The sequence below is a fragment of the Nycticebus coucang genome, chromosome 9 (genome assembly GCF_027406575.1).
Source record: "Nycticebus coucang isolate mNycCou1 chromosome 9, mNycCou1.pri, whole genome shotgun sequence".
Lineage (NCBI taxonomy): Eukaryota > Metazoa > Chordata > Mammalia > Primates > Lorisidae > Nycticebus > Nycticebus coucang.
The window spans coordinates 75,695,249-75,718,926 of NC_069788.1; the positions used below are offsets into that span (position 1 = coordinate 75,695,249).

Below are 23,678 nucleotides of genomic sequence, written 5' to 3' on the forward strand. Positions count from 1 at the left end.
AAATGTAACTTCATGTAGCATATCTTCTAAAAATGCCCTGAATACCTGTCTAAAGTTTTATTAATAAGGAATCAGACCTACGTTAACTTTCAGATGCCAGAAATTATAATGGCAATGAAAGCAGGATGATTCAGATTAAATTCAGACAAAAACATTCTTCATCCGAAGGTGCTAGATTCCCAAATTTAGCAATCCAAGCCTAAAAATTATTAACTCCCTTAAATATAAAGAAGGTATTAGTCAAGAAAATGTTAAATACATCTGGCAAAACGGATAAACATGAACTCTGTTTTAGTCATTTGTTTGTTTTTTCCTTTGTAAATACTTCAACATACACAGTAACAGTGACATCTGTTGAGTAAGACTGGAGTTGCTCCCATGACTGCTGCCACTCATGAGTCAGAAGCATGTTCAGGATTAACAAGTGAAGATTATTCATATTCCAGAATCCCTTCCCCCCTTCAAAAGAGACACACACAAATTCCGAGTTGAGACTTGAACTTGGCCTGCTGTTCCCACCCCAAAGAAACACAATACTTTAATCAGCCCCAAGCATTCTCTATAGGAGTAGCATAAAGCTTGGTCAGTGTTACAAATGGGACTATTACATGTACAAATGATATCCCCAGAATTCAGCTAATAGTAGAAATGATAATTTTTAATTGTCACACTGATTACCATTCTCTTCATCTTGGGAATCAGGAAACAAGGTTAGCTTAAAATGGAAAGGCTCTTTTGAAGCTTTTTTAAAAGTCTAAGTTGAATGTAACTACTTAAAAAGATACAGTTTTGATACTGAGAGAAAACACCTGCAATCATTTTAAAATTAGAATCTATCCGTGAAACTCCTGAATGAAATGCACAGTGTCCATACTCATGTGCACTTCAGTTTACTATCTAAATTGTACTCCCTTCATGAGCAATGTGGGAGGGACTTCTACCACAATCATGGCTAAAATCACCGGTTTAGGCTTTCCATGTGTCTCCATGGTTTATTGTTTACTTCCTCAGGAAGAAGGGGAAACAGTTTCTGAAACCTGTTATGGGTTTTACATTAATTCAAGGAAAAATGCAGTTTTAAAAAGAGCTAAGACATTGGCAAGCGTCTTATTCTCTGTCACAATGGTTATAAAGACGTTCGTTGTATAATTACATTTTAAATTGTACATGCTTTATACATTCTTTGAGATGGAAAATATATTCTAAAATTAAAGAAAAAAATGAGGTTAAAAATCAACTGTGAAGTTGGCTAGGCAATTCTACAATTCCTTATGATGTACCTGCCATTTCAATGTAATTACTCAGCTCTCCTAAGTCATATTAGATAAACAATGCTATATAAACTCAGACAAACATAAAAAAGGAATGTGCTTCATTCAATATTAACATGGTGGTCTGGAAAGAAATATTTTAAGTTATTAACAAAAAAGAAAACAGAAATATGAACTGAAAGGCTTGGTTATTAAAAAGAGTCCTTAAACTTTAATGAAACCAGAATCTTTTAAAGAATTTATTTTGTCATAGTTCAAATATCAAGTATCTTCCTTAGGAGACTTAACATGCCTGGCTTTTCCTAAGAATCTCTCAACAGGCATCAATTGCAGGAGAACTGATATAAGGCATCCATTTTTAAAAAATGCAATGCAGAACAAATATGTTACAGGCACACAAGCTAGGAATTTTCCAAATTGTGAACATGTCCCAAACTGTGAACCACAGAACATGGTAAAGGAACAGGTCCAGGGAGAAGAGTGTGTGTGGGCATTACTCACACCACTATGTGAGGTTATTCCCAAATTTCAAAAATACAAACATTTAAAGTCTATATAGTACTATACCAAAACTCATTAGTATGAGACATTAAGACTTCAAAAGGGATGTCTTTCAATACAATATCTAACAACTGAGGTTTACTGGGTTTGGGGCCCCAGGAGCCCAACTCAACTCAACTCTATACTTTTGCTTAAGAGTAGGTAATTCCCTTTAATGTCCCTAATTCCATCAGTCCATAAAATTATAGGGGGAAAAAGTCTGAACACTCTTTAGTTCAAAGCAGCAATAATCACTTGCAGCATTTCTTCAGATACCTGAGCCTACACATTATTACTACAGTAAAGCATTCTTTGGGTTTGTGCATATTTTGAATAAAATCAAAAGAAAAAATGGCCCACTTCCTTCTTCTTCATACTTTTCTATAAAAGTTCATGGCCTAATTTCCAAAAAAGGTAAACATGAGTAAAGTCATTTGAAATGGTTAATACATACACTGAATTATATTTCTACGATAGCATTTCTGGAACAATATAGTAATCATCACATTGCCAGTAAAAAGTGGTATAGGTGTACAGAGTAGCCTAGTTGTTTGACTTACCAGGATATTGTCTGGCTTGATATCAGCATGTAAGATATTGCATCTTTTAAGGAGTTTCAATGCCAGGAACAACTGTTGACTATAGGATCTTACAGCTTTAATATGAAGACCAACATCCTTACCGTATTTTTTTAACACCTCTCGTAAATTCATACTTTGGGACAGAGAAAAAAATAGAAGTTAAAATGTAAAATGCATAAATACTTTCTAGCATAAAGTAACCTCAAGGACAAAATATGATAAACAATGAAAATATTCTGTTTATGAGTCTGCACCTCCAACATTTGATAAATTACTTTACACTAAGATGAGAGCATATTTTTTTTTTTTTTGTAGAGACAGAGTCTCACTTTATGGCCCTCGGTAGAGTGCCGTGGCCTCACACAGCTCACAGCAACCTCCAACTCCTGGGCTTAAGCGATTCTCTTGCCTCAGCCTCCCGAGTAGCTGGGACTACAGGCGCTCGCCACAGCGCCCGGCTATTTTTTGGTTGCAGTTTGGCCGGGGCTGGGTTTGAACCCACCACCCTCGGTATATGGGGCCGGCGCCCTACCGACTGAGCCACAGGCGCCGCCCAAGATGAGAGCATATTAAATTGTGTGTACATTAACACAATGCCCCAATAAAATTCATTTTCAAAGAAAGTAGAAAAAAAGATATGCATGGTAAAATTTCTATTTTGATTTTAGAATGGGTTTACATTTGAAAGCACAACAATGAAGCCATATTGTTGAAAGTGAAAATTGTATTTCTACCCCACCACTGTCATTTCTTTTCATTCTGGATTAATCCTTCCTTGAAGTATTTAATTTCAAGAAAATCTCTCTATTGACGTATAGGCTACATGAGCTTAGGGCCTGGGGCCTGATACACAATATACAGTCACCGGTGTCGATATACTTCAGAAAGCTAGCTCTTAACCAAAAGTTAAACCTGAGAGCTGAATGGAAAAAAACAAATCAAATACCCCCCAAATTTGCCATTTATCCAAAATGAGGTTGGTAGAGACCAAGAAGCTAAATTTTTAGTTTAATGCATAGGTTTTGACATTGTACCTGAGAGGCTCAAACACGAGACAGAGATGCTGCTTGTGATAAAAGTGTCTGAAGAGTCGCAGACAATGAAATTTGTCATCAGGATCAGCATCATTAAGTTTTTTCAAAAACTCTAGTTCTTTTAAACCAGTCTTTTGCCTAAAAGAAAAGTAGGTCAAAATTGAATGTATACAGAAAACTAATATTTGCTAGTCCTAGTTTGATCTAGTATAGGTAATACAAGGAATTTGTATTTTTAAAGTACTAATACATCTATTATCGAGGAGATAAGTTTCTACATACATCACTCACACAACACTTTATGTATTATTTCCATGAATAGAGTTATTTCCCAAATAATCAAGGTATAAACAGAAACACTGAGAATCACACCCTGCTTGAAGGAAAATTACTCTTCCATGTTTATTTCAAAATGTCTTGACATAATTATTTTTACCAAAAATAGAAGCCATAACACTGTTGGTTCCTTTAAGAATATGTAATAATGGATGCCTTACCAAATTTTAATACTTGGTTATCTCAAAAAACTCTGGTTACAATTTGTCAAGCTGCATTTTAAAGTAAATGGCTGTAATTCAGCAGTTGAGGATCTCATCACAAAAAATGCCAGGCATGGCAACTGTGCCTATAATCCCAGCTAGTCAGAGGTAGAGATGGGAAGATCCCTTGAGGCCAGGAGTCTAAAGCTGCAGTGAGCTATGATGGTGTCACTGCACTCCAGCCCGAGTGACAGAAACTGTCTCTTAAATCACAAAACAAAACAAAAAAACCCCAAACCTACAACCCAAACAATGTAAACTTCCTCAGCACTTCCTTCCCATATTATAAAAACTTTACAGCTACCTGGCTTATTGTACCCTCATTGAATCCCTAACAATAAAAAAAAATAATATTAATAATAAAAAAAAAACTTTACAGCTTAGTGTCTGGGATAGATTATGTTTTAAAATATATGGGTATGGCAATTACCTATTCTGTTAGTGGAAAAAGGAGAGAGACAAAAGATACAAATAATTCCCATCACTCTAATAAATCAGTTTTCACTTTTTTGTAGGCCACCATATTATTCTGTGACAGCTAGCTAATCAATAAAATCTCTTCATTTCTCCCTACTGGTCTTGGGTTAAGATATTCACAGCAAAAGGTAGCATAACAGAAGCAGCAGAAGGAAGGTGTCCAATTTGGTAATGGTGCACATAGTAGATACTGAAATGCACTGAAATGGAATCAAATACAATCAGCCTACTGCATTCTTGATATGAAACTCAGAGAAACAACAAACAGGAAACTTTGGATGCCATGACTATAAATTAAAAATCCTTGCTCAAGTAGGGACAAAAAATGCAATCACAATAAACTGTCCCTATCATTTTATAGATGCAATACTCATCTTACAGACTGTGTTATGTATTACGCTTTTTAAAAATGGCATTTAGGCCAGGTACAGTGGCACATGCCTATAATCCACTTTGGAAGGCTGAAGTGGGAGAATCACTTGAGCCGAGGAGTTCAAGGGCTGTAGCGAATTATGATCACACTAGTGCATTCCAGCCTGGGCCAACAGAGTAAGCCCCTCTTTCTAGAAACAAAATTAAACAAGAAAGGTAGTATTTAAAAATATGTTCATTTGGCTGGGCACAGAGGCTCACGCGTATACTCCTAGCACTCTGGGAGGCTGAGGTGGATGGAGTGTCTGAGGCTCAGGACTTTAAGATCAGCGTAAGTAACAGTGAGACCCTATCTCTAAAAAAAATAGCTGGGGGGGCAGCACCTGTCGCTCAAAGGAGTAGGGCGCTGGCCCCATATGCTGGAGGTGGTGGGTTCAAACCCAGCCCTGGCCAAAAACTAAAAAAAAAAAAAAAAGCTGGGTGTTGTGGCAGGAGCCCACAGTCCCAGCAACTTGGGAGGCTGAGCCAACAGAATCACTTAAACCCAAGAGTTTGAGGTTGCCATGAGCTGTGATGCCACATAGCACTCTACCAAGGGTGACAAAAACTGTCTCAAAAAATTAAGGTTCATTTGTACATGATTTCTGTTAGTAAAGGTTTCATCACATATGTCTTCAGAACTTACATGAGCTCATTGTTTCTGATGATCTTTACAGCCACTTCTTGATTGGCTCTTGCATTGTCTCTGGCTCGTACAACATTACTGAATACACCTTGCCCAGTGTAGCCATACACGTTGTAACGTTTATCTAGGACTTCACCTATGTTCACACCTAAAAAGCAAATTAAAAAAATTAGAATATAACCATAATCAATAGGATCAGAAAGTAGAAAACACAGTGCAGTCACTTGAAACTTGGGTTAAATCTGTACTATGCCGTTTCCTAGAGACAAGGAAGACCCAAAACAATGTCTCCACTGATGACTCTTTCAGAAGCTGGTTAGAAGTTGCATCAGTAGAAGAGTTCATGCTATCCTAACTACTGATGATGATTTTAACACCAAGTAGGGAAGAAACGTGCTCACTGAAGTGTTTCTAATTGCAGTCCTACATGACAAATACTGCATAATTGGCATCCAAAGTTTCCTGTTTGTTGTTTTTCTCAGTTTCATATCAAGACGAACAAGTAAAATATCCCTTCCTTCTGGAGGATTATCTCATGACTGAAAATAACTTCAAATAGATTTACAATGTACATCAAGTTTTTTACCTCACTTCAATTTGTGATGTTTCTGCTGATAGGCTGCTTACCAGAATACAACATGGATTTAGGCAGCTGGAAGATGCTCCATACTTTTTAAGTGATGGCACTGAGATTATAATTTTTCGGAATTCTTCAACATGTGACTGCATCAAGCAACGTGCTTTTACAAAGTGTTATGGTTAGTATGAAATGACAACTTACGATAATAGCCTTCTGCATCAGTCCAGTTGTCTCTGAGGTTGGGATTCTCTTTGAAATCTTTTCCAATGCCAGCAGCCCGAAGACGAGCACTCTAAAATTAAAGAGGTAACATGCAGTTTACCCACTAATTAGATATTTAAAGCACTTCCTTCAAAACAAAAAAAGGGTAAGACCAGCTACAATTTAATAAAAGCATTTTATTGCAAATTACATAATCTCTTACGTAAAAACAATCAATAGAGCTAAAACATGATTACCAAAGTATCTTATACCACAATAATGCTCAGGAAAAAAATTAAAAGAATACCTTCAAAAAGTTTTTATGAATGATTAGGACGTTATAAATGAAAATAAAAACTTAAAACCAGATCTGATTTTCTATAGCTGTTGTAATATTTGCCTTCTTCATATAGATGCATGAAGTGCTAACGTTTACTGGCTACACTAGTTGAGTCTGAAAAGTTTCAAATAAGATTTGGTATTTAAGATTCTTTTTTGCAAATCACTTCCAATGATAATCTGAATATAAAATATGTGTGGATCCATTAGGAAAGTTTGGAAATACAGAACAATCAAGAAACATAAAATCTGTGTGGATGGAAAAATATGGAAGCCCACCCAGCAACTATGATAAGCTGAGCAAGTTGAAGCTTGCACAGGTGAATCACAAAGAACACTGTACACTGTGTTTCTTGGATGTGAAATAATGGACCATAAGTCTATCTCAAAACTTTCATAGTGACCCATGTATACCACCCAGGCCAATAGTAACTGCCACTACTTTCATTGGCTCGACAATAACTTGTCCTCTCCTAATCCACCTATTTTTTTTGTATTCCTGTCATGCGTAACATATTACTTGAGCTAAGGGGTACCAATACCTTCAAGGGCCTGTACACTGTTTATCCTATATCATTTTAATTCCTTATGTTTATACTTCCTACCTCATATTTCTCATGCTTTGAAATTTATGTTTTAAAAAGCCCCACACTTTTGAACATGTTTATAGATGTACACCTTTTCAATAAAAGACACTGATAAATCTTTAAGAAAGAAATACCTAAATGACCAACATGTCTTAATCCATGCCTTGTAACATTTTCAACTCTTCTATTAGATGCCAAGTCCTTAAGTTCTCCATTGCCCTCAATACTGAAGACCAAAAGGAGACTCTTCTAGTAAAGACCTGGAAAATATTGTTATCTCCTTATTTTACTTAACTACCACATGTATGTTTAAAGGTGTGTATATTTATATCTATACACACACACAACTACACACTGAAGTCATTTGGTGGGTGACATTTAAGAAGCTCTCAAATTGTTTTGCAATACTTGTTTTAAATTCTTGACATAATTTCAGATGTAAAGTGCAACTTTAGTAGTTTCCAGATTCCCAGCACCCAGATTGCCCAAATGATAACATTACGCTTGCTTTATCCTTCTCTCTCAATATAGAAACATACACATTATATATATAACTGTTTAATAACTGATTTAAAATTACTTACATCAAAATATGCAGCAAACATATCATCCGATTCTGTAAACATGTCAGGTGCCAAGAGCTTCTTCTGAGCCGAACCTTAAAGGAAATCAGCATTTGCATTTGAAAGAGACACAATACAGTCAATGGAAAGTCACTAATAGTAATTCAAGCTTTCTTCCTCTTGCACATCAGTTTTCCATTGATAATCAATTTAAAATCACTGCATTTCAGAAAGTTAAAAGACCTAAAATTAGCTTTCACCTCTGTTAGTTTAACTGAATAAACAATAAACTTGTATTAAAAACGAAGGTTCCTCTTTAAATCTCCAATGGTTGATATGCCCCCTACAAACATGGATTATAGATACACAACTATTTCGATCTTAAAAAGTCCAATAATCCCACAGAAAAACTAGGTAAAAAAAAAAAGTTAAAATGCATTCCTAGAAAGAATGCAATGGATTTAAGCACATAAACTTATACTCAATATGCCCTACAGTAAGGGAAATGCAAATTAAAACTACTTCTGATACTGGCAAAAAACTCCAAAGTATGATAACATTCTGTTAACAAGGCTCTGGATAAACAAGCACTTAGAAATTGCTTATGTGATGGCAAAACTATAAACAGCCCTATAAAAGGAGGGAATTTGGCTAAAAAAGATAAAAAATCACATATACTTTCACTCTTTTGACCCAGCTTGTTCATTCATTCTTCCACCCAGCAATCCCACTTAAAGGAACTATCCTAAAATGCAGTGGCCAAGGGTAAAAAAATTGACTTAATGAACAATGTTGTTATAATTAGTATCCAATGGACAGCCAACTGGCCACAATTCAAATATCCAAATAAACTATGGCATATCCTGTAAAAAGGCATGTGGAAGATCATACTAACATGTATACTATGTTTGTGTGTGTTCAGGTAGGATACAACACACACACATGCACAAAAGATAAATCTTTAAACAATTAAAAAAACAAAAAGACATTTCCTGAAAACCAAAAGCAAATGGAAATCAACCTAAATCTAGCAAATCGGAAGTATAACCATACAAAGAATTTTAAATAATTTTAAAACACAGAATTGGGCTTATATACGTTGGAATGTATCCTAACAATAAAAACAATCACTGAAATTTCACGTTCCATTCAGTACATTTGATCATGTTCATTATACTGATGTCTAACATGTATAAAGTTTCAAAAAAAAAACTTACAAGTAATCATGCTATTGTAAACTAAGTTTTTCATTGTGAAAGAGAGCTACAAAATCTCAAAACTGCTATAATCTCAAAATATTGGTAATATTAGGTCGGGCGCAGAGGCTCATGCCTATAATCCCAGCACTCTGGGAGGCCGAGGTGGGTGGATTGCCTGAGTTTAGGTTCGAGACCAGTCTGAGCCAGAGCATGACCTCATCTCTAAAAATAGCTGGGCCTTGTGGTGGGGGCCTGTAGTCCCAGCTACTCGGGAGGCTGAGGCAAGAGAATTGCTTAAGCCCAAGAGTTTGAGGTTGCTGTGAGCTGTGATGCCACAGCACTCTACCAAGGGTGACATAGTAAGACTGTCCCCACCCACCCCCCCAAAAGAAAAAAAATTTGGTAATATCAGTATAAACTCCTTTTTTCCCAAAAAAGTATATACGGAATGGCCATGAAGTTCACATGCAACCTTATGGCCACCGTGTATTTTCTCATTTCCTGTGTCCAAATGAAAAGGCTCAGAAATAATGGGCACCTCCTCCCCCAGGTATCCTGTGATGTTTTAATGGCATTTCCTATTAAATGGAACCAGGGTTCCTTGGAGAAATAGCTGATTCTGTTCCAGGCAGGATACATATAAGATGAATCTACGGTATCTTCCAAGGCTAGACAAGAAACCAGCAAACTACCTACAGACTGTTTGTAGGGGCCATTTGTCTCTGTATGCTCTATTTTTATGTTTTTAAGTGTTATGTGCGTGGGGAATCAAATACTTTGTGGAAAGTGAAAATTACACGAAATTCAAATTTCAGTGTTCATAAAGGCTGTTTTGTAACACAGTTATGTTCACTTATCAATCTGCTGTCTGTGGGCTGGTTGCATACTAGAACAGAGTTTAGTATAAAAACAGAGTGAAAATAAAGTTTAAAATACCGGAGAACTTCCATAGCTGACCACCTCCTTAAGTTGACCTAATTTTCATAGACCACACATATACCACCATGTACTCAATGGAAGTTCCTTATGTTGACCACCTCGGTATGCTGACCAGTTTGTTACAGTTTCTTGGGTAGTCACCTTCCAGAAGTTCTACTGTAATTATTAAAGGCTAAAATATTCACTGTTTGACTCCTTACATAAAAATGTGCTGGCCTCTGTCCTAGAAAGCTATATTCAGTATTAAAGGGACTAGGTCAAAAGGACCTTAGACTCCAACTTAAAAGGACTCCCTCTCCAAACTGGCTGGAGTACAATCTGAGCTTCAAAAAGAAAAGAGCAATGGACTGAAACACATCAAGTACATGGTGTCAAACAATAAAAACCTAACAAAAAAACAATCAAAACGAAACCTCATTAGTCATCCTGGATGCTACCAGGGCACCAACTCTATTCCAGGCTAAAAACTGTCAATAAAGAAAATAGCAGTAATGCATTTATTCTGGCTTTCCTGTACCAAGTATGTTTTGGGGCAACCAAAGATGGAAACTTCTTTCATATTATGTTTAAAAAGTCCTTCTCTGACAGAAATACAAAGCGAAGTATTTACAGGTGAAATAAAATCGTGGCCGGGATTTACTTTAAAATACTCTAGGCAATGGCTCGGTGCCCATAGCACAGTGGTTATTGCGCTAGCTACATGCACTGAGGCTGGCTGGTTCGAGCCACGCCTGGGCCAGCTAAACAACGACAACTACAACAAAAAATAGCCGGGAGTTGTGGCAGGTGCCTGTAGTCCCAGCTACTTGGGAGGCTGAGGCAAGAGAATCGCTTAAGCCCAAGAGTTCAAGGTTGCTGTGAGCTGTGATGCCACGACACTCTACCCAGGGTGACATAGTGAGATGCGGTCTCCACAAAAAAAAGAAAAAAAAAAAAATAGGCAAGCAGAACAAAAGGTAATGAATATGTGGGAGTTCAGCATATATTCAAGATATGTGAACTAATAAAAACAGATTTAATTTATAGAGAACATTTGTAAGGACGTATTTGATAATGTATTACTATAATATTTAGCAGGTATAATATTCCTAATTCCTTTTACTTTTTCCCCAATTACAAATCTGATCCCAAATTTGGTCTCTCGCTATAATGTTACGGAACTAAAAATTCAGAGAAAACCATGGTCATGACACAAATTTATCTCACTCACCATTGTTCTGCTCAACTGTCATTAGATTATGCTTGGCTTTTACAGAGGCCTCAAATGTATCGACATTTTCCCGTTCATACTCTTTAACATCGGCAGCTACTCGCTCCAAAATGTCATCTGGAGAAGGTGATCGTGTTCTAGTACTGCTCTGGGGACTGCTTGGTTCAGATGGCACAGACATATTGCTATCTTCAGCAAGATATTTGTATTTCTGCAATAAAACAGAAAATAACATTTTCATAAATCTGATGCTCTCCCAATAGATTAATTTGCTAAGAAATGCTGCACTGAAAAGTCAAAAATGTCAAATAATGTAAAGCAAGAACAAAAACAAAGATGTTTATACCTCGGTTGCACCAGATCCATAATCCCTTGTGTTAATTTCAAAATTTACAAAAATCTGGAAGTTTTTCTGTATTTGGTGCACATTCATCAGGTAGCAAAACTTGACCTGACTAGACGCTATGTAGTGTCTTATCCACCACCCCCACAATGTGGTTATTAGTGTGCCTCACTAGAAAGACTAAAGAGTTTGATTACCGGGTTTGCTCCAGATGGCGCTAAGTAATATACATAGATGCACCATATTACCTTTCTAAAATTCAAAAATTTCTGAGTTCTGAAGCACATCTGGCCCCAAGGATTGGAGATAAGGGATTGTGGACCTGGGCAAGAACAAAGAAGATTCAACCAAGTTATCAGGGCTATCAGTTTAATAACAATAATTTCACCAGTGCCCCCAGAAAAGAAAGCTTCCTTTGGAATTCAGTTTTGCCTTACTTCTTTTCTGGTGATTCAAGTTCTTTCCTTCACTCCAATGTGACATACCTGATTTATGGTATTCTAGGTATGTTTAGTTGAGCTGCCAGAGCTGTTCTTTCCTTTTGTCTTCTATCCAAGGAAGAGGTGGTAATTTTCCAAGGCAGCAAAACTTATTTTTAAATGACTATATCAAGATCTATGAACACCCTTTCCCCACCCAATTTTCTTTACCATCTAGCTCTTTTCGAATGTTTAAACAGTCATATTCACATTAGAAAATTTGCCATTATTTTACTTGACATTAAGTATAGTTTTTCATCTGCTAACAGGTCTAATTTTACTAAACAAAATCCTCTAATTTATCCTATATTCATTTATGTTCATTAACTTTTAAAAAAGAAAGCAAACTTTAAATTTTCATGTCCTACAAAAGTTTGTATCAGACTGTGTATAACCAAGATAACTATGTTTTACTAACTAAAGAAACTACCATATTTTCAAATCTCACAAAGATAATTTTATAGTTTCCTTTTCCAAAGATCTGTCAAACTGTTACTAATGCCACTTATTCATTAAAGTAAAAAAATATTTATTCAAACAGTGATTATTTTAAAAGACTGATAAAAATTCCACTAAAATGACATACCTGAACAATTGCCTGCCTTTGGATTCTTCTCTGTTCTATTAGGGCTTCTTCATCTTCTTCTTCTACATCAAAGTCTTCAAGGCTTTAAGAGGAAAAAAAAATCTTTCCAGATTCTGAAATCATTAACTCTTATACATTTTAATATCAAAGACTGGAAAATGTTAAGTATCATTAAGTTAAAGCAAAAGTCTCAAGCCATTTTACTCTCACATCTCAATTGATTTGGAATCCTGGCAAGTTCTTTAACCTCCCTTTGTTTTCTACTTATCTTGTGGTACCAAAATTTGGAACCAAAGAATAATCTCTAAATTTAAATGACATCATGGTTCTTTCATGACCTTAATAAAGTTATTTTATCTATTTGGCTTCAGTTTTCTCATCTATAAACTAAGGGTTGGGACAAATAAGTAAATTATTATCTTTTCTGGATAACAGAAATCTCTGAAAGCTCATGAAAAGCTACAACCTTATCCCTATCAAAAATACACATGCAAACATTTGCATATAATCTGAAGAATGTGGCTCTACCTCCAAATATGGCCCCTGACCATTTATTCCTCAAAGGCCTCTGCAATGTTTATAATCCCTCCCAGTACAACCTTTTCTATGATCCTATCTGCCCTCTGCAATGTTTATAATCCCTCCCAGTACAACCTTTTCTATGATCCTATCTGCTGAATGTTTACTAAAGAACCATAAGCATGGCTCAGCACCTGTAGCAGAGTGGTTACAGCGCCAGCCACATACACCCAGGCCAACTAAACAACTGCAACAAAAAAATGTGCGCATTGTGGTGGGCGCCTGCAGGCCCAGCTACTTGGGAGGCTGAGGCAAGAGAATCGCTTAAGCCCGAGTTGGAGGTTGCTGTGACGCCACAACACTCTACCCAAAGCAATATAGTGAGACACCGTCTCAAAAAAAAAAAAAAGAAGCATCAGCAAACTGCACTGTGACTATACTAGATATATAAAGAGCACCCTTTCCCTATTCAACTTTTTTAATCTCCTAGCTTTAATCAAGGTTTCTCAACCTTAGCACCGTTTGCCAGATCTTTTGGGGGGAGGTTATCCTGTACATTGTCGGATGCATTATCTCTGGCCTCTAGCCAATAGATGACAACTAAAAATGTCCCCAGAAAGGCAAATAACCTGAGAACCACTGCCTTTAAATCAGTTCTTTTTATTTTTGAGATATTCCACCTAGACAACTAAGTCTGCATCTTAAAAATTTCCCCACAAGACACTGAAATAGTTCTCCATTTTCATATAGTAACAAAGATACCTGCTTCCAGAGAGCTTTGATTTTAAAGTGTGTATCATCTGACACAAAACAAAAAATCTAAACTTTGTATAGATTATTTTCCTCCCAAATCTATCGGCAGGACTAATACATCAGTTGCCCAAGAGTCACCCTAGCTAAAGCTGAAACCCCTAAATTCAGAAAACCATTACCCATGGCACATAATCTACACAATGCGCACAAAAGATTAACTTTTAAATTCAGGACCAATATTCAAGTGGAAATTATTTAAAATCTTTCGAGTCAAATAGGACTTGTCTAAACTGGAAGCATTAAGTTATAGAAAAGTTCTATTCTTACTTATCATCAGATGAAGATTCCTGCTCAACTTTCATTCCTTCAGAAAGACTTCCTTTAAATTTATCCTCCTTTATTTTGCTTCTGCTCCTGCGTCTACGACCACCCCGTGATCGAGACCGCCTTCTCAAGCGTGATCTGCTCCTCCGACTTCTGTCCCTATTTAAAAAGGGACAGATACACATTTTTTAAAACACCAATTAAACTGGGGGAAGGCATGTGTGGGAGAGTGGGATATATGAGAACTTGACTTTCTGCTCGATTCAGGTATAGAGCCTAAACCCTTAAAAAAATAATCTATTCTAAAAACGTAATTTAATGCTCAGTGCCCGTAGCTCAGTGATTAGGGCGCCAGCCACATACACCAAAGCAGGCAGGTTTAAACCCGGCTGGGGCCTGCTAAACAACTGCAACTGCAACAATAAAATAGCCAGATGTTGTGGCAGGCACCAATCGTCCCAGCTACTTGGGAGGCTGAGGCAAGAGAATCACTTAAGCCCAAGAGTTTGAGGTTACTGGTTACTGTGAACTGTAATGCCACGGTACTCTACTGAGGGTGACATAGTGAAACTGTCTCAAAAAAAAAAAAAAAAAAGTTACTTAAAAATTTTAAATAACAATGTTAGAAAAAGTGAGACAATCAGCTTATTAGGTGATGCTGAAGACAACAAAAACAGAGCTACAGGGTTTACCTAATTTTAAACTAAAAAATGTTTCCCACAAATATGCATTTAACTGTGTGCTCTATGGGAATCAATACCTATTGTTTCTTTGTATTCTTACAGCATCAAGGTTGCAGTATACAGAAAGATGCTGGAGTCAAGGGAGAGATGACTTCAAAGGAGTATGGGGGAACCGTGGGGTGAGTGGAAATGTTCTCTACCTGGACTGTGACGACTATGTGACTCATAGTCTATCAAGATTCGTAACACTTCACACCAAAAAGAATTTTATGTAAGTTATTTTTCAATAAACTTGACTTAAAGAAAGCTTATCAAAAGTATAGGTAAAAAACATGTAAAAAAAATCCTCAGGCAAAGAGAATGTAAAGAGAGATGATAGCACAGATGCCAACAAAATCTTGAAATATGCAAATTGAATGGAAGAGTAGTAAGAGATCAAATAAAGCTGAATGCTAGTCCAATATGGATAAGGTAAAACAGAACTAAGTCAGTGTATGTTCAAATACCCCCAGAAGCCTCAGGAATTGCAGTTACTCTATTCTGTGAAAGATGGGAGTGTGAGGTAGAAGTCAGAACTGACTGAAAGCCTTTAGAAACTGCTAGACTTATGTTTTCTTCCCCAACTCAATGGAAAATGTCAACCACTCCTTTCACGCCCTAGCAGAACACATACAATTTACTTTTTAAAGAAGTGTTGGTTGTTATAAAAACTGGCACCAGATGCTAGGAAGTACTGTACCAAAATTAGAGGGATTAAGGGGACATTTACATTATGAAGGACCAGAAGTCTACTGGCAGCCAGGTCTATATGCTTCCCCAACAAGAGAAGAGAGGATTATTGAAAACTTTCTAGTCTAAGAGGAAAGATCCATAGTCAGTGGTAGCCCCAAATCTCTACGTAATTACTTTGAAGTGATATGCACTAGTGACAAGTTCTATTCTGTCACAGTGGATGAAAGCTGTCCTTCAGCTCTCTCAGTGCCTAAACATTAAATCAGAATAGGCAGAAATGAAGGATCCAACTGTTTGAAGAAAGTTTTCAAATGAAAAGGTAAATAAGTCAAAAAGGAATCTAGGAAGAAACAAGGAATAGAGAACAAAGCTATAAAGAATAAAAATCTCACAAAATGAACTCAGTATCATGGGTGACATAAAGAATGTTATTTCCAGAAAACATGAATAAAAACCAAAATAAAAAGAAAACAAGGTCTTGTAATAAAAACCTATGAACACAGAAATTTAAACACATAAATTAAAATAATCACTAGAAGGGTGAGAGAAGGGCAGCGCCTGTGGCTCAGTCGGTAAGGCGCCGGCCCCATATACCGAGGGTGGTGAGTTCAAACCCGGCCCCGGCCAAACTGCAACCAAAAAATAGCTGGGCATTGTGGCGGGCGCCTGTAGTCCCAGCTACTCGGGAGGCTGAGGCAAGAGAATCGCTTAAGCCCAGGAGTTGGAGGTTGCTGTGAGCTGTGTGAGGCCACGGCACTCTACCGAGGGCCATAAAGTGAGACTCTGTCTCTACAAAAAAAAAAAAAAAAAAAGAAGGGTGAGAGAAGGCAGAATGAGTAAAATTGCCTAGACTGAATGTACAACAAAATGAAAAAAAATGAAAGGAAAAAAAAGAATATAGATGGCCCAATCTGGTGAGAGAGGAAAAGAGAGAAGCAATGAGGAAGAAGCCAAAAAAAAAAAAAAAAAAAAGAGAGAGAGAGAAAATATTCTCAAAAGAGAAAGCCATAATCTTCCTGATATAAGGGGCCTATGCAGCAGCAGGCAAAATAGTATAAAAACAGGGTGGAGGGAGGGTAATGGGTGGGGCCACACCTATGGTGCATCTTAGAATGGGTACAGGCGAAACCTACTAAATGCAGAATACAAATGTCTACATACAATAACTAAGAAAATGCCATGAAGGCTACGTTGAACAGTTTGATGAGAATATTTCAGATTGTATATGAAACCGGCACATTGTACCCCTTGATTGCACAAATGTACACAGCTATGATTTAACAATAAAAAATAAATAAATAAATCAAAATAGGACAAAAAGAGCCACACACCAAGGTACATTATAGTAAAATGTCAGAACACAGGACATTTATTAAAAAGAAGAAGAGATCGGAAAGTAGTAATCCTTTAAAAATGCTCAGGAATCATAACAGGACATCTCAAATAGCAGTATTAGAAACTAGAAATCAGTGAAACAATTTCAAAATTCTCAAGGAAAAATGATTTCAACCCAGGATTCTATTCTTTCCACAGAGTGAGAAAAAAAGCATTTTTTAGAGATATAAGCCCCCCCTCCTCCCACACCAATGTCCTTTGCATGTGATTTCCTCAGGAAGCTACTGGAGATGTGTTAACCAACAAGGGAGTACTGGACATAGAAAATGGATTCACACAGCAAGAGAGAAAAGAAGGGAGTACCAAAAAGATGGTGAAGGGACAGCAACCTCATAAAGATACATATATGAATAGTCCCTAGAGATCAATTTGGAGCCAGAACACTAGAAGTCTCAGGAGAAAGTCCTACCTTCCTTCTTCCCCTATTTGCTCAGTAATGACAATACGCAAATGTTCATAAAAATTTTACTGACTCTGGAAAAATAAAAAAAAGTGATGAAATTAGGCAAAACAGAAACGGGTGAGGAGCAGTACTAAAAAAGCTCTCGTTGTCCAAAGTACTCTTACTTCATACATTTCCATTTCTAGGACTACCACATACAAAACTTCTCAGAGATATGTAAAGATGACCATAGTATAAGCCTTTGCTATCTTTTAAAACTACATTCATGTATTACTTCAATTAAAATCTTAAAAAAAATTGGCAAATAAATGTCCATTTATGTTTTAAAGTTAAAATATTTAATGTATATGTGATTTTTAAAAATGATTCCCAGCTTTAAAAATCTTCTGGATTAACCAACTACTAAACTACGTGTGCTTCAGATAAAATGTGTTTCTATGGTGAATTAAATAGGTTTTTGCCCCAGAGTCCTCAATAAGTATCAATATTTGGGATATGAGAGTCTTACAAAGTGGCAGGAAACTGATTTACTATCTCTATGATCTATCCTAGGGATCTATCCCCAAGCCTTGCTCATTTAGTATTTAATCTCTTACTTTTAAAAGATTAGTTTAATTGCATTTTTAATGAGCAAGGATTTGTTTAAATTTGAAGGAAAAACTATATAAAAGAAAAATATAAGAATATGGAATTAGGGCGGCGCCTGTGGCTCAGTGAGTAGGGCGCCGGCCCCATATACCGAGGGTGGCGGGTTCAAACCCAGCCCCGGCCAAAGTGCAACAAAAAATAGCCGGGCGTTGTGGCGGGCGCCTGTAGTCCCAGCTGCTCCGGAGGCTGAGGCAGGAGAATCGCGTAAGCCCCAGAGTTAGAGGTTGCTATGAGCCGTGTGAGGCCACGGCACTCTACCCGAGGGCGGTACAGTGAGACTCTGTCTCTACAAAAAAAAAAGAATATGGAATTATACATCCTGGGGTAAAAGGAAACTATGGGACTACAGCTACAATTTTTCAGAGAAAAATAGTCTAAAGAAAACCTACCAACTGAGCTCATTGGAGTTGCAAAAGCATTCAGAGTTTAATGAATCAAAAGGATAACATATGTAATCTATCTTTACCTTCTTCGAGGAGACCTGCTTCTTCTTCTTGGAGACCTGCTACGTCTGAGTGGGGAACGAGACCTCCTTCTTATGGGAGATCTACTTCTTCTTCGAGTTGGAGACCACCTACTGATGGGGCTGGCATCTTTTGATCTTTCACGTCTACTGAGGATATCATCTCGAGGTCGTGTTCTTAAGGGGAACAAATGCAAATTAATAAAAAAATAAATTAAACTAAATGAATTTGTTGTGTACGTGTAAAGAACATCTGGAAGGCACATCCACCTAAAGAAAATAAACACTGGTGAATGTGTTTTTTAACAAAAAATTCAGATGAACACAATGACAATGTGTCACAGTAAGCACACAATAAAAAGTCTTACTTCTTCTGGTGTTATAATTTGAAGAATTATTGAAGGTTATTCATGTTGTTAAAGTACTGATTCTAGTTTCAAATTAACGCAAATAAAATTTACCCAGTAACTAGTAGTCCATTTCCCCAATACTAGGACTTTTTTCTTACACATTTTGACATTTCTGCAATTAAGAATTTCATTTTTGGGGTGGCGCCTGTGGCTCAAGGAGTAGGGCGCAGGTCCCATACGCCAGAGGTGGCGGGTTCAAAACCAGCCCCGGCCAAAAAAAAAAAAAAAAAAAACCACAAGAATTTCATTTTTGGTCTCTCTGCTAAAAAAGGGACCTATTTCCAACTTTCTTTGGAAGTGCTCTAAGCTTTCTCTTTGCTCTTAAATAAAATTTCTCCTTGTTACTCTAAAAAAAAATTCGTTTTTAATGTCAATTAAGTATTACAGCATCTTACAATCAACATTAATATTAGAACTAAATATCTCAGTCCCTCCTACTCAAAAACCAACTCTGCAACACCCATTTCCCAAGTGTCTTTCAACATGATTTACTCTTACGTGTTTAGTAACAGGTCTTTCTACAACTTAATTTTTTAAAATAGGTTTTGAACATTTCCTAGTGTTATTCCAGATTTGAACAGAACTATTCAATCTGAAAAGTCAGACTATAAGTAGGTTTGTCTCCACAACTAAACATCAGTATATTATTTTCCCCATTTAATAAAAGATAAAAATATAACCTGGGGTGGCGCCTGTGGCTCAGTGAGTAGGGCGCCGGTCCCATATGCCGGAGGTGGCGGGTTCAAACCCAGCCCCGGCCAAAAAAAAAAAAAAAAAAAATATATATATATATATATATATATATATATAACCTGGCATTTTTTAACACAATGTTTAGAACCTAAAAGAATCTTTCTCTAAACCAGCCAAATTAAGTAAGATAGACTTTGACTCAAATCTATATCATTATTTCTTGGCAGGGCCATCTGAGAAAATTCTTTTATTTATATATCATCTGTTTATATAAACATAGTGTCTCAAAGAGTGGTTAAAAAATATAAATGGAGAAAGTAAACGAGTGTAGAATGAATGGAGTGTTACATGCTTCAATGCAATGAAAATAAGAACATTCAATTTCACCAGTGATCTGAGAAATTTAGATTAGTTTTTTTTTTAATTAAAGAATAACAAAATGATACTATATAGTATCTTAGTAATAAAGATCTAGGGAAAAGGACAGCCCACACAGTCAGGGAAGTACAAATTGGTCTAACTTTTCTGGATGGAAATTCGGCAGTAACTTTCCAAAATGTAAATGTACATACTCTGAGACTTTACAAGTTTACTTCTATGAATCTACTCTATAAACAAACCTTATATATAACCCATGAACATCTTTGCATATATTAGTGAAAAACTGGAACCAATCTAAATTTTCAGTTTCAACAAAAGAATAATTATAACATATCTACACTGAAATACCATGCTACTATTACAAAGAATGTAAAAGTGTATGTACTGTCGTAGAAGTGTTTCATGGAAACAATGAGCTGTTTGTGAAAATGAACAGCATAACTCCATTTATGTCAAAAAAAAAAAAAAAAAAGCCCTTACTTTCATACAAATGTACATGCACAGAAAAAGAGCTAGAACAGCAGGGGAATAGGGTGAGCTAATATACAGATTTCTACATTATTTGGATTTCTTTTTAATTCGTATGTATCACTTCTATAATTAAAAAAAGAATTTGTTCAAAATACTCAGCTCTAGTTAATAAACTCCTCAGAATTTGGTCTTCAATTAAAAGGAAACTGAAAGACTACCAGAATAATTAAGAAACACTTTAGGTAACGGAATAACTAACAACTGCCTTAATGTAGAAAGCTAAAGAAAAAGGGGGTTATTTCACTATATTGCCACTTAGAAGTAATCAAAAGTCTCTCTTAGAACACGTTGCAAACATTCTTTAAAATTTCTCTTCAGAATATGATTTAATCTTCAAAACCAATTTAAAACCACATATGGAAAACATTAATATGAATATAGTAAATAGCTAAGAATTCATGATACCTTTTCATAGCATAAGCCAATATTCTCCTTTTGTTTTTTAAAGAGACATGGTCTCATTCTGTTGTCCAGGCTGGAGTACGGTGGCCCAATCATAGTTCGCTGTAGCCTTCAACTCCTGGCTCAATCAATCTTCCACCTCAGTCTCCTGAGTAGGTAGGATTACAGGCACAGGCCACTTTACCCACCTTTTCCTACACTTACGTAGAAATGGAGTCTTGCCATGTTGTCCAAGCTGGTCTCAAATTCCTGACCTTAAGCAATCTTCCCAGCTCAGCCTCCCAAACAAAGTACTGTAATCACAGGTTTGAGCCACTGTGCCTAGGCCAACATTCCTTTTAATAAGCAATCTTAACTTTCAATTTCATAATACTTAATTATTGAAAAAAATCAAATTTCAAGCAGTGTAGACTGGTCTAAACAACTCCCCATATAATTTAGTTCTATGATCCCAGGTAAATTATGTAAGTTCTCTATTCCCTCATTTATAAATTATGTGTAAGAGCCCTTCACCTTGTGAGGTAAGACAATCACATGAGGATTTGTGAAAAAAGAACTCTGATAGACTGTATTATTCAAATGTGAACTATCATTAAAAATGGTATAAAATCAAATCATTTCTTGCACCATTCTTCCTAAACTTCAGATACTTTTCTCAACAATAAGATTACATGAATATGTGTTTGGGATGTTTGGCCCCTCCAAATGTCATGTTGAATTTGATCCCCAGGCTTGGAAGCATGGCTAGGTAGATGTTTGGGCCATGGGACAGATCCCTTATGAATGGCTTGATAAAGGGATAATGAGGAAGATAATAAAGAAGTTCTCTCTTTATTACAGCTGTTTCAAGGAGCCTGGCACCACCTTCTCCCTCTCTTCTTCCTTCTCACCATGTGACATGCCTGCTTCCCCTGATTGGAAGCCCCTGAGACCCTGGCCAGAAGTAAATGTACAGTCTGCAGAACCATAAGCCAAACAAACCTCTCTTCTTCATAAATTGCCTAGCCACAGGTATGCTTCCGCTATAACACACACACACAAATTGTGTTCCACAAAAATAACATAATTAAACAAAAAAATTTTCCATTTTAAGTTTAATTATATTTTGGGGGCCAAAAAGGTTGTTACAGTTTCATTTTATATTGTTAAAATTCAAAATCATCCAAATGTAAGGGAATAATAAACTGCTCACAATTACAAAATCTGATTTTTCCTCCCCCTTTTCCAAGTTAGAGGAGTGGTCATTTTCTCTGCACCCGCCCTGACTCCTGAGCCAAATTACTTAGACTTGAAAGAATGATTTAGCAAATTAGATACTAAATTAACTCAAGAACCGGCAGGGGTGACTACCATCAAGCATAGCATTGTTAGTAGATAGTCAAAGTATCTACTGACAAAAGTATAGTTAATGGACTAGATTATACTTAACATTATACTCAATTACAAAGGAAGTAAAAACATTACTTGTACTTGTCCTCAAGTTCAACTTTCCTTTTAAAATCTGGTGTATATTTGTATTATTAAAAGAAAATTAACACATTATAAACAAGTTACCTTGGAGAAGAAAGTCGTCTCCTCTCTGGTTCTCTTCGTTTTCTTTCTAAGGATCGGCTCTTGGCCCTCCTACCAGGTGACACTGTTCGAGAGGGTGATTTGCTCTGCTTAGATCTTCTATCGTTTAAAAGTGGAGATCTACTTCTTCTTGATTTATCACGTTGTTTTGGAGACAAACTTCTTCTTTTAGGACTACGACCAGGTCTTCTACTGGGGGACCTGTTTTCTTTCCCAGATGAAGCATCTTTAGAGGGAGATTTAATTGGTTTCTTTTCTTTATCAGTTTCAGACCGTTTTGATTTTCTCTCTTTGGACCGTGATCGTCTGTCTTTGGATTTACCTCTTAAGTCAATTGGGGATCCAGACTTTTTACCTCGATCCCGACTTCTTTCATTTATAATTGGGGATTTTTTCCTATCTTTTGTCTTGATTTTATCTTCAACTTTAACCTTATCATCAGGAGGTGATCTAGTCTTTCCAATTTTCTCTTGAGAGCGCCTTCTAAGGATAGGAGATTTTGATTTTCTTGCTTGATCTTGAGACTTACTTCTTTTGGATGGGCTTTTAGACTTTTTCCTCTCTTTTGACTTGCTCCTAGTAGTTTTCTCTTTAATTATTTCAATACCTCCCTTACTTTTCTTTTTATCAGACCGGTGTCTAGTCCGTTCTTTGGATCTGCTTTTACTTCGTTTTTTTGTAGTATTTTTATTGTCCACAAGTTCAAGTTTCCCCTTTGTACTTGAAGATCTAGTACTAGACCTATTTCCATTTCTTGTCTTTTCATGAATCTCCCCCTCTTCTTCAGAGCCAGACTCATAACCTTGTAAAATGAGCCCCATTCCAGACTGGACCTTTCCTTCCATTAACTCATTATCAAGTTCAGCTTTAATCAAGGCTCTCTGTTTTTCCAAGTCTTCTAGCAAAGCTAAATCATCAAGTTTAGTTCTTTTTGCTGGAGACAAGCCTTCTTTGTCAGAAGCATCAATAACTTCTTTTCTTTTGTGTTTCTTATGCTTATGCTTATGTTTATGTTTTTTATCTTTGTCCTCTTCTGAGGAATGTTTATGTTTCTTATGTTTACTTCTGTGTTTATGCTTCTTTTTTTTGTGACGACTGTGTTTATTCTGAGATTGGTCTTCTGATACCTCTCCATTTTCTTCATTTATACTCTTTTCAGAATTATCAGCATCTTCCACCCTGTATATGTATTAAACACATTTTAAAATTACATTACTTAAGCATTCAAAGAGTTGCAAAATACA

The 23,678-nt window shown here is 36.4% G+C and overlaps 1 protein-coding gene across 9 annotated transcripts in view; it reads right to left on the reverse strand.

Moving 5' to 3' along the window:
* The window catches only part of PRPF4B (pre-mRNA processing factor 4B), a 42,571-nt gene that overhangs the window by 8,771 nt on the left and 10,122 nt on the right, over positions 1–23,678 (reverse strand). For all 9 annotated transcript variants that reach the window (XR_008382394.1, XR_008382393.1, XR_008382398.1 and 6 more), the window contains exons 2-11: positions 22,417–23,613; positions 18,449–18,622; positions 14,125–14,280; positions 12,526–12,607; positions 11,118–11,328; positions 7,791–7,864; positions 6,281–6,371; positions 5,500–5,647; positions 3,427–3,564; positions 2,372–2,525 (exon numbers count right to left, since the gene is read on the reverse strand). Coding sequence is in view for 3 of the 9 variants with exons in the window: in XM_053601926.1 (XP_053457901.1) it covers positions 2,372–2,525; positions 3,427–3,564; positions 5,500–5,647; positions 6,281–6,371; positions 7,791–7,864; positions 11,118–11,328; positions 12,526–12,607; positions 14,125–14,280; positions 18,449–18,622; positions 22,417–23,613 (2,425 nt within the window). In the remaining 6 variants the exon portion in view is untranslated. The remainder of the gene's footprint in view (positions 1–2,371; positions 2,526–3,426; positions 3,565–5,499; positions 5,648–6,280; positions 6,372–7,790; positions 7,865–11,117; positions 11,329–12,525; positions 12,608–14,124; positions 14,281–18,448; positions 18,623–22,416; positions 23,614–23,678) is intronic.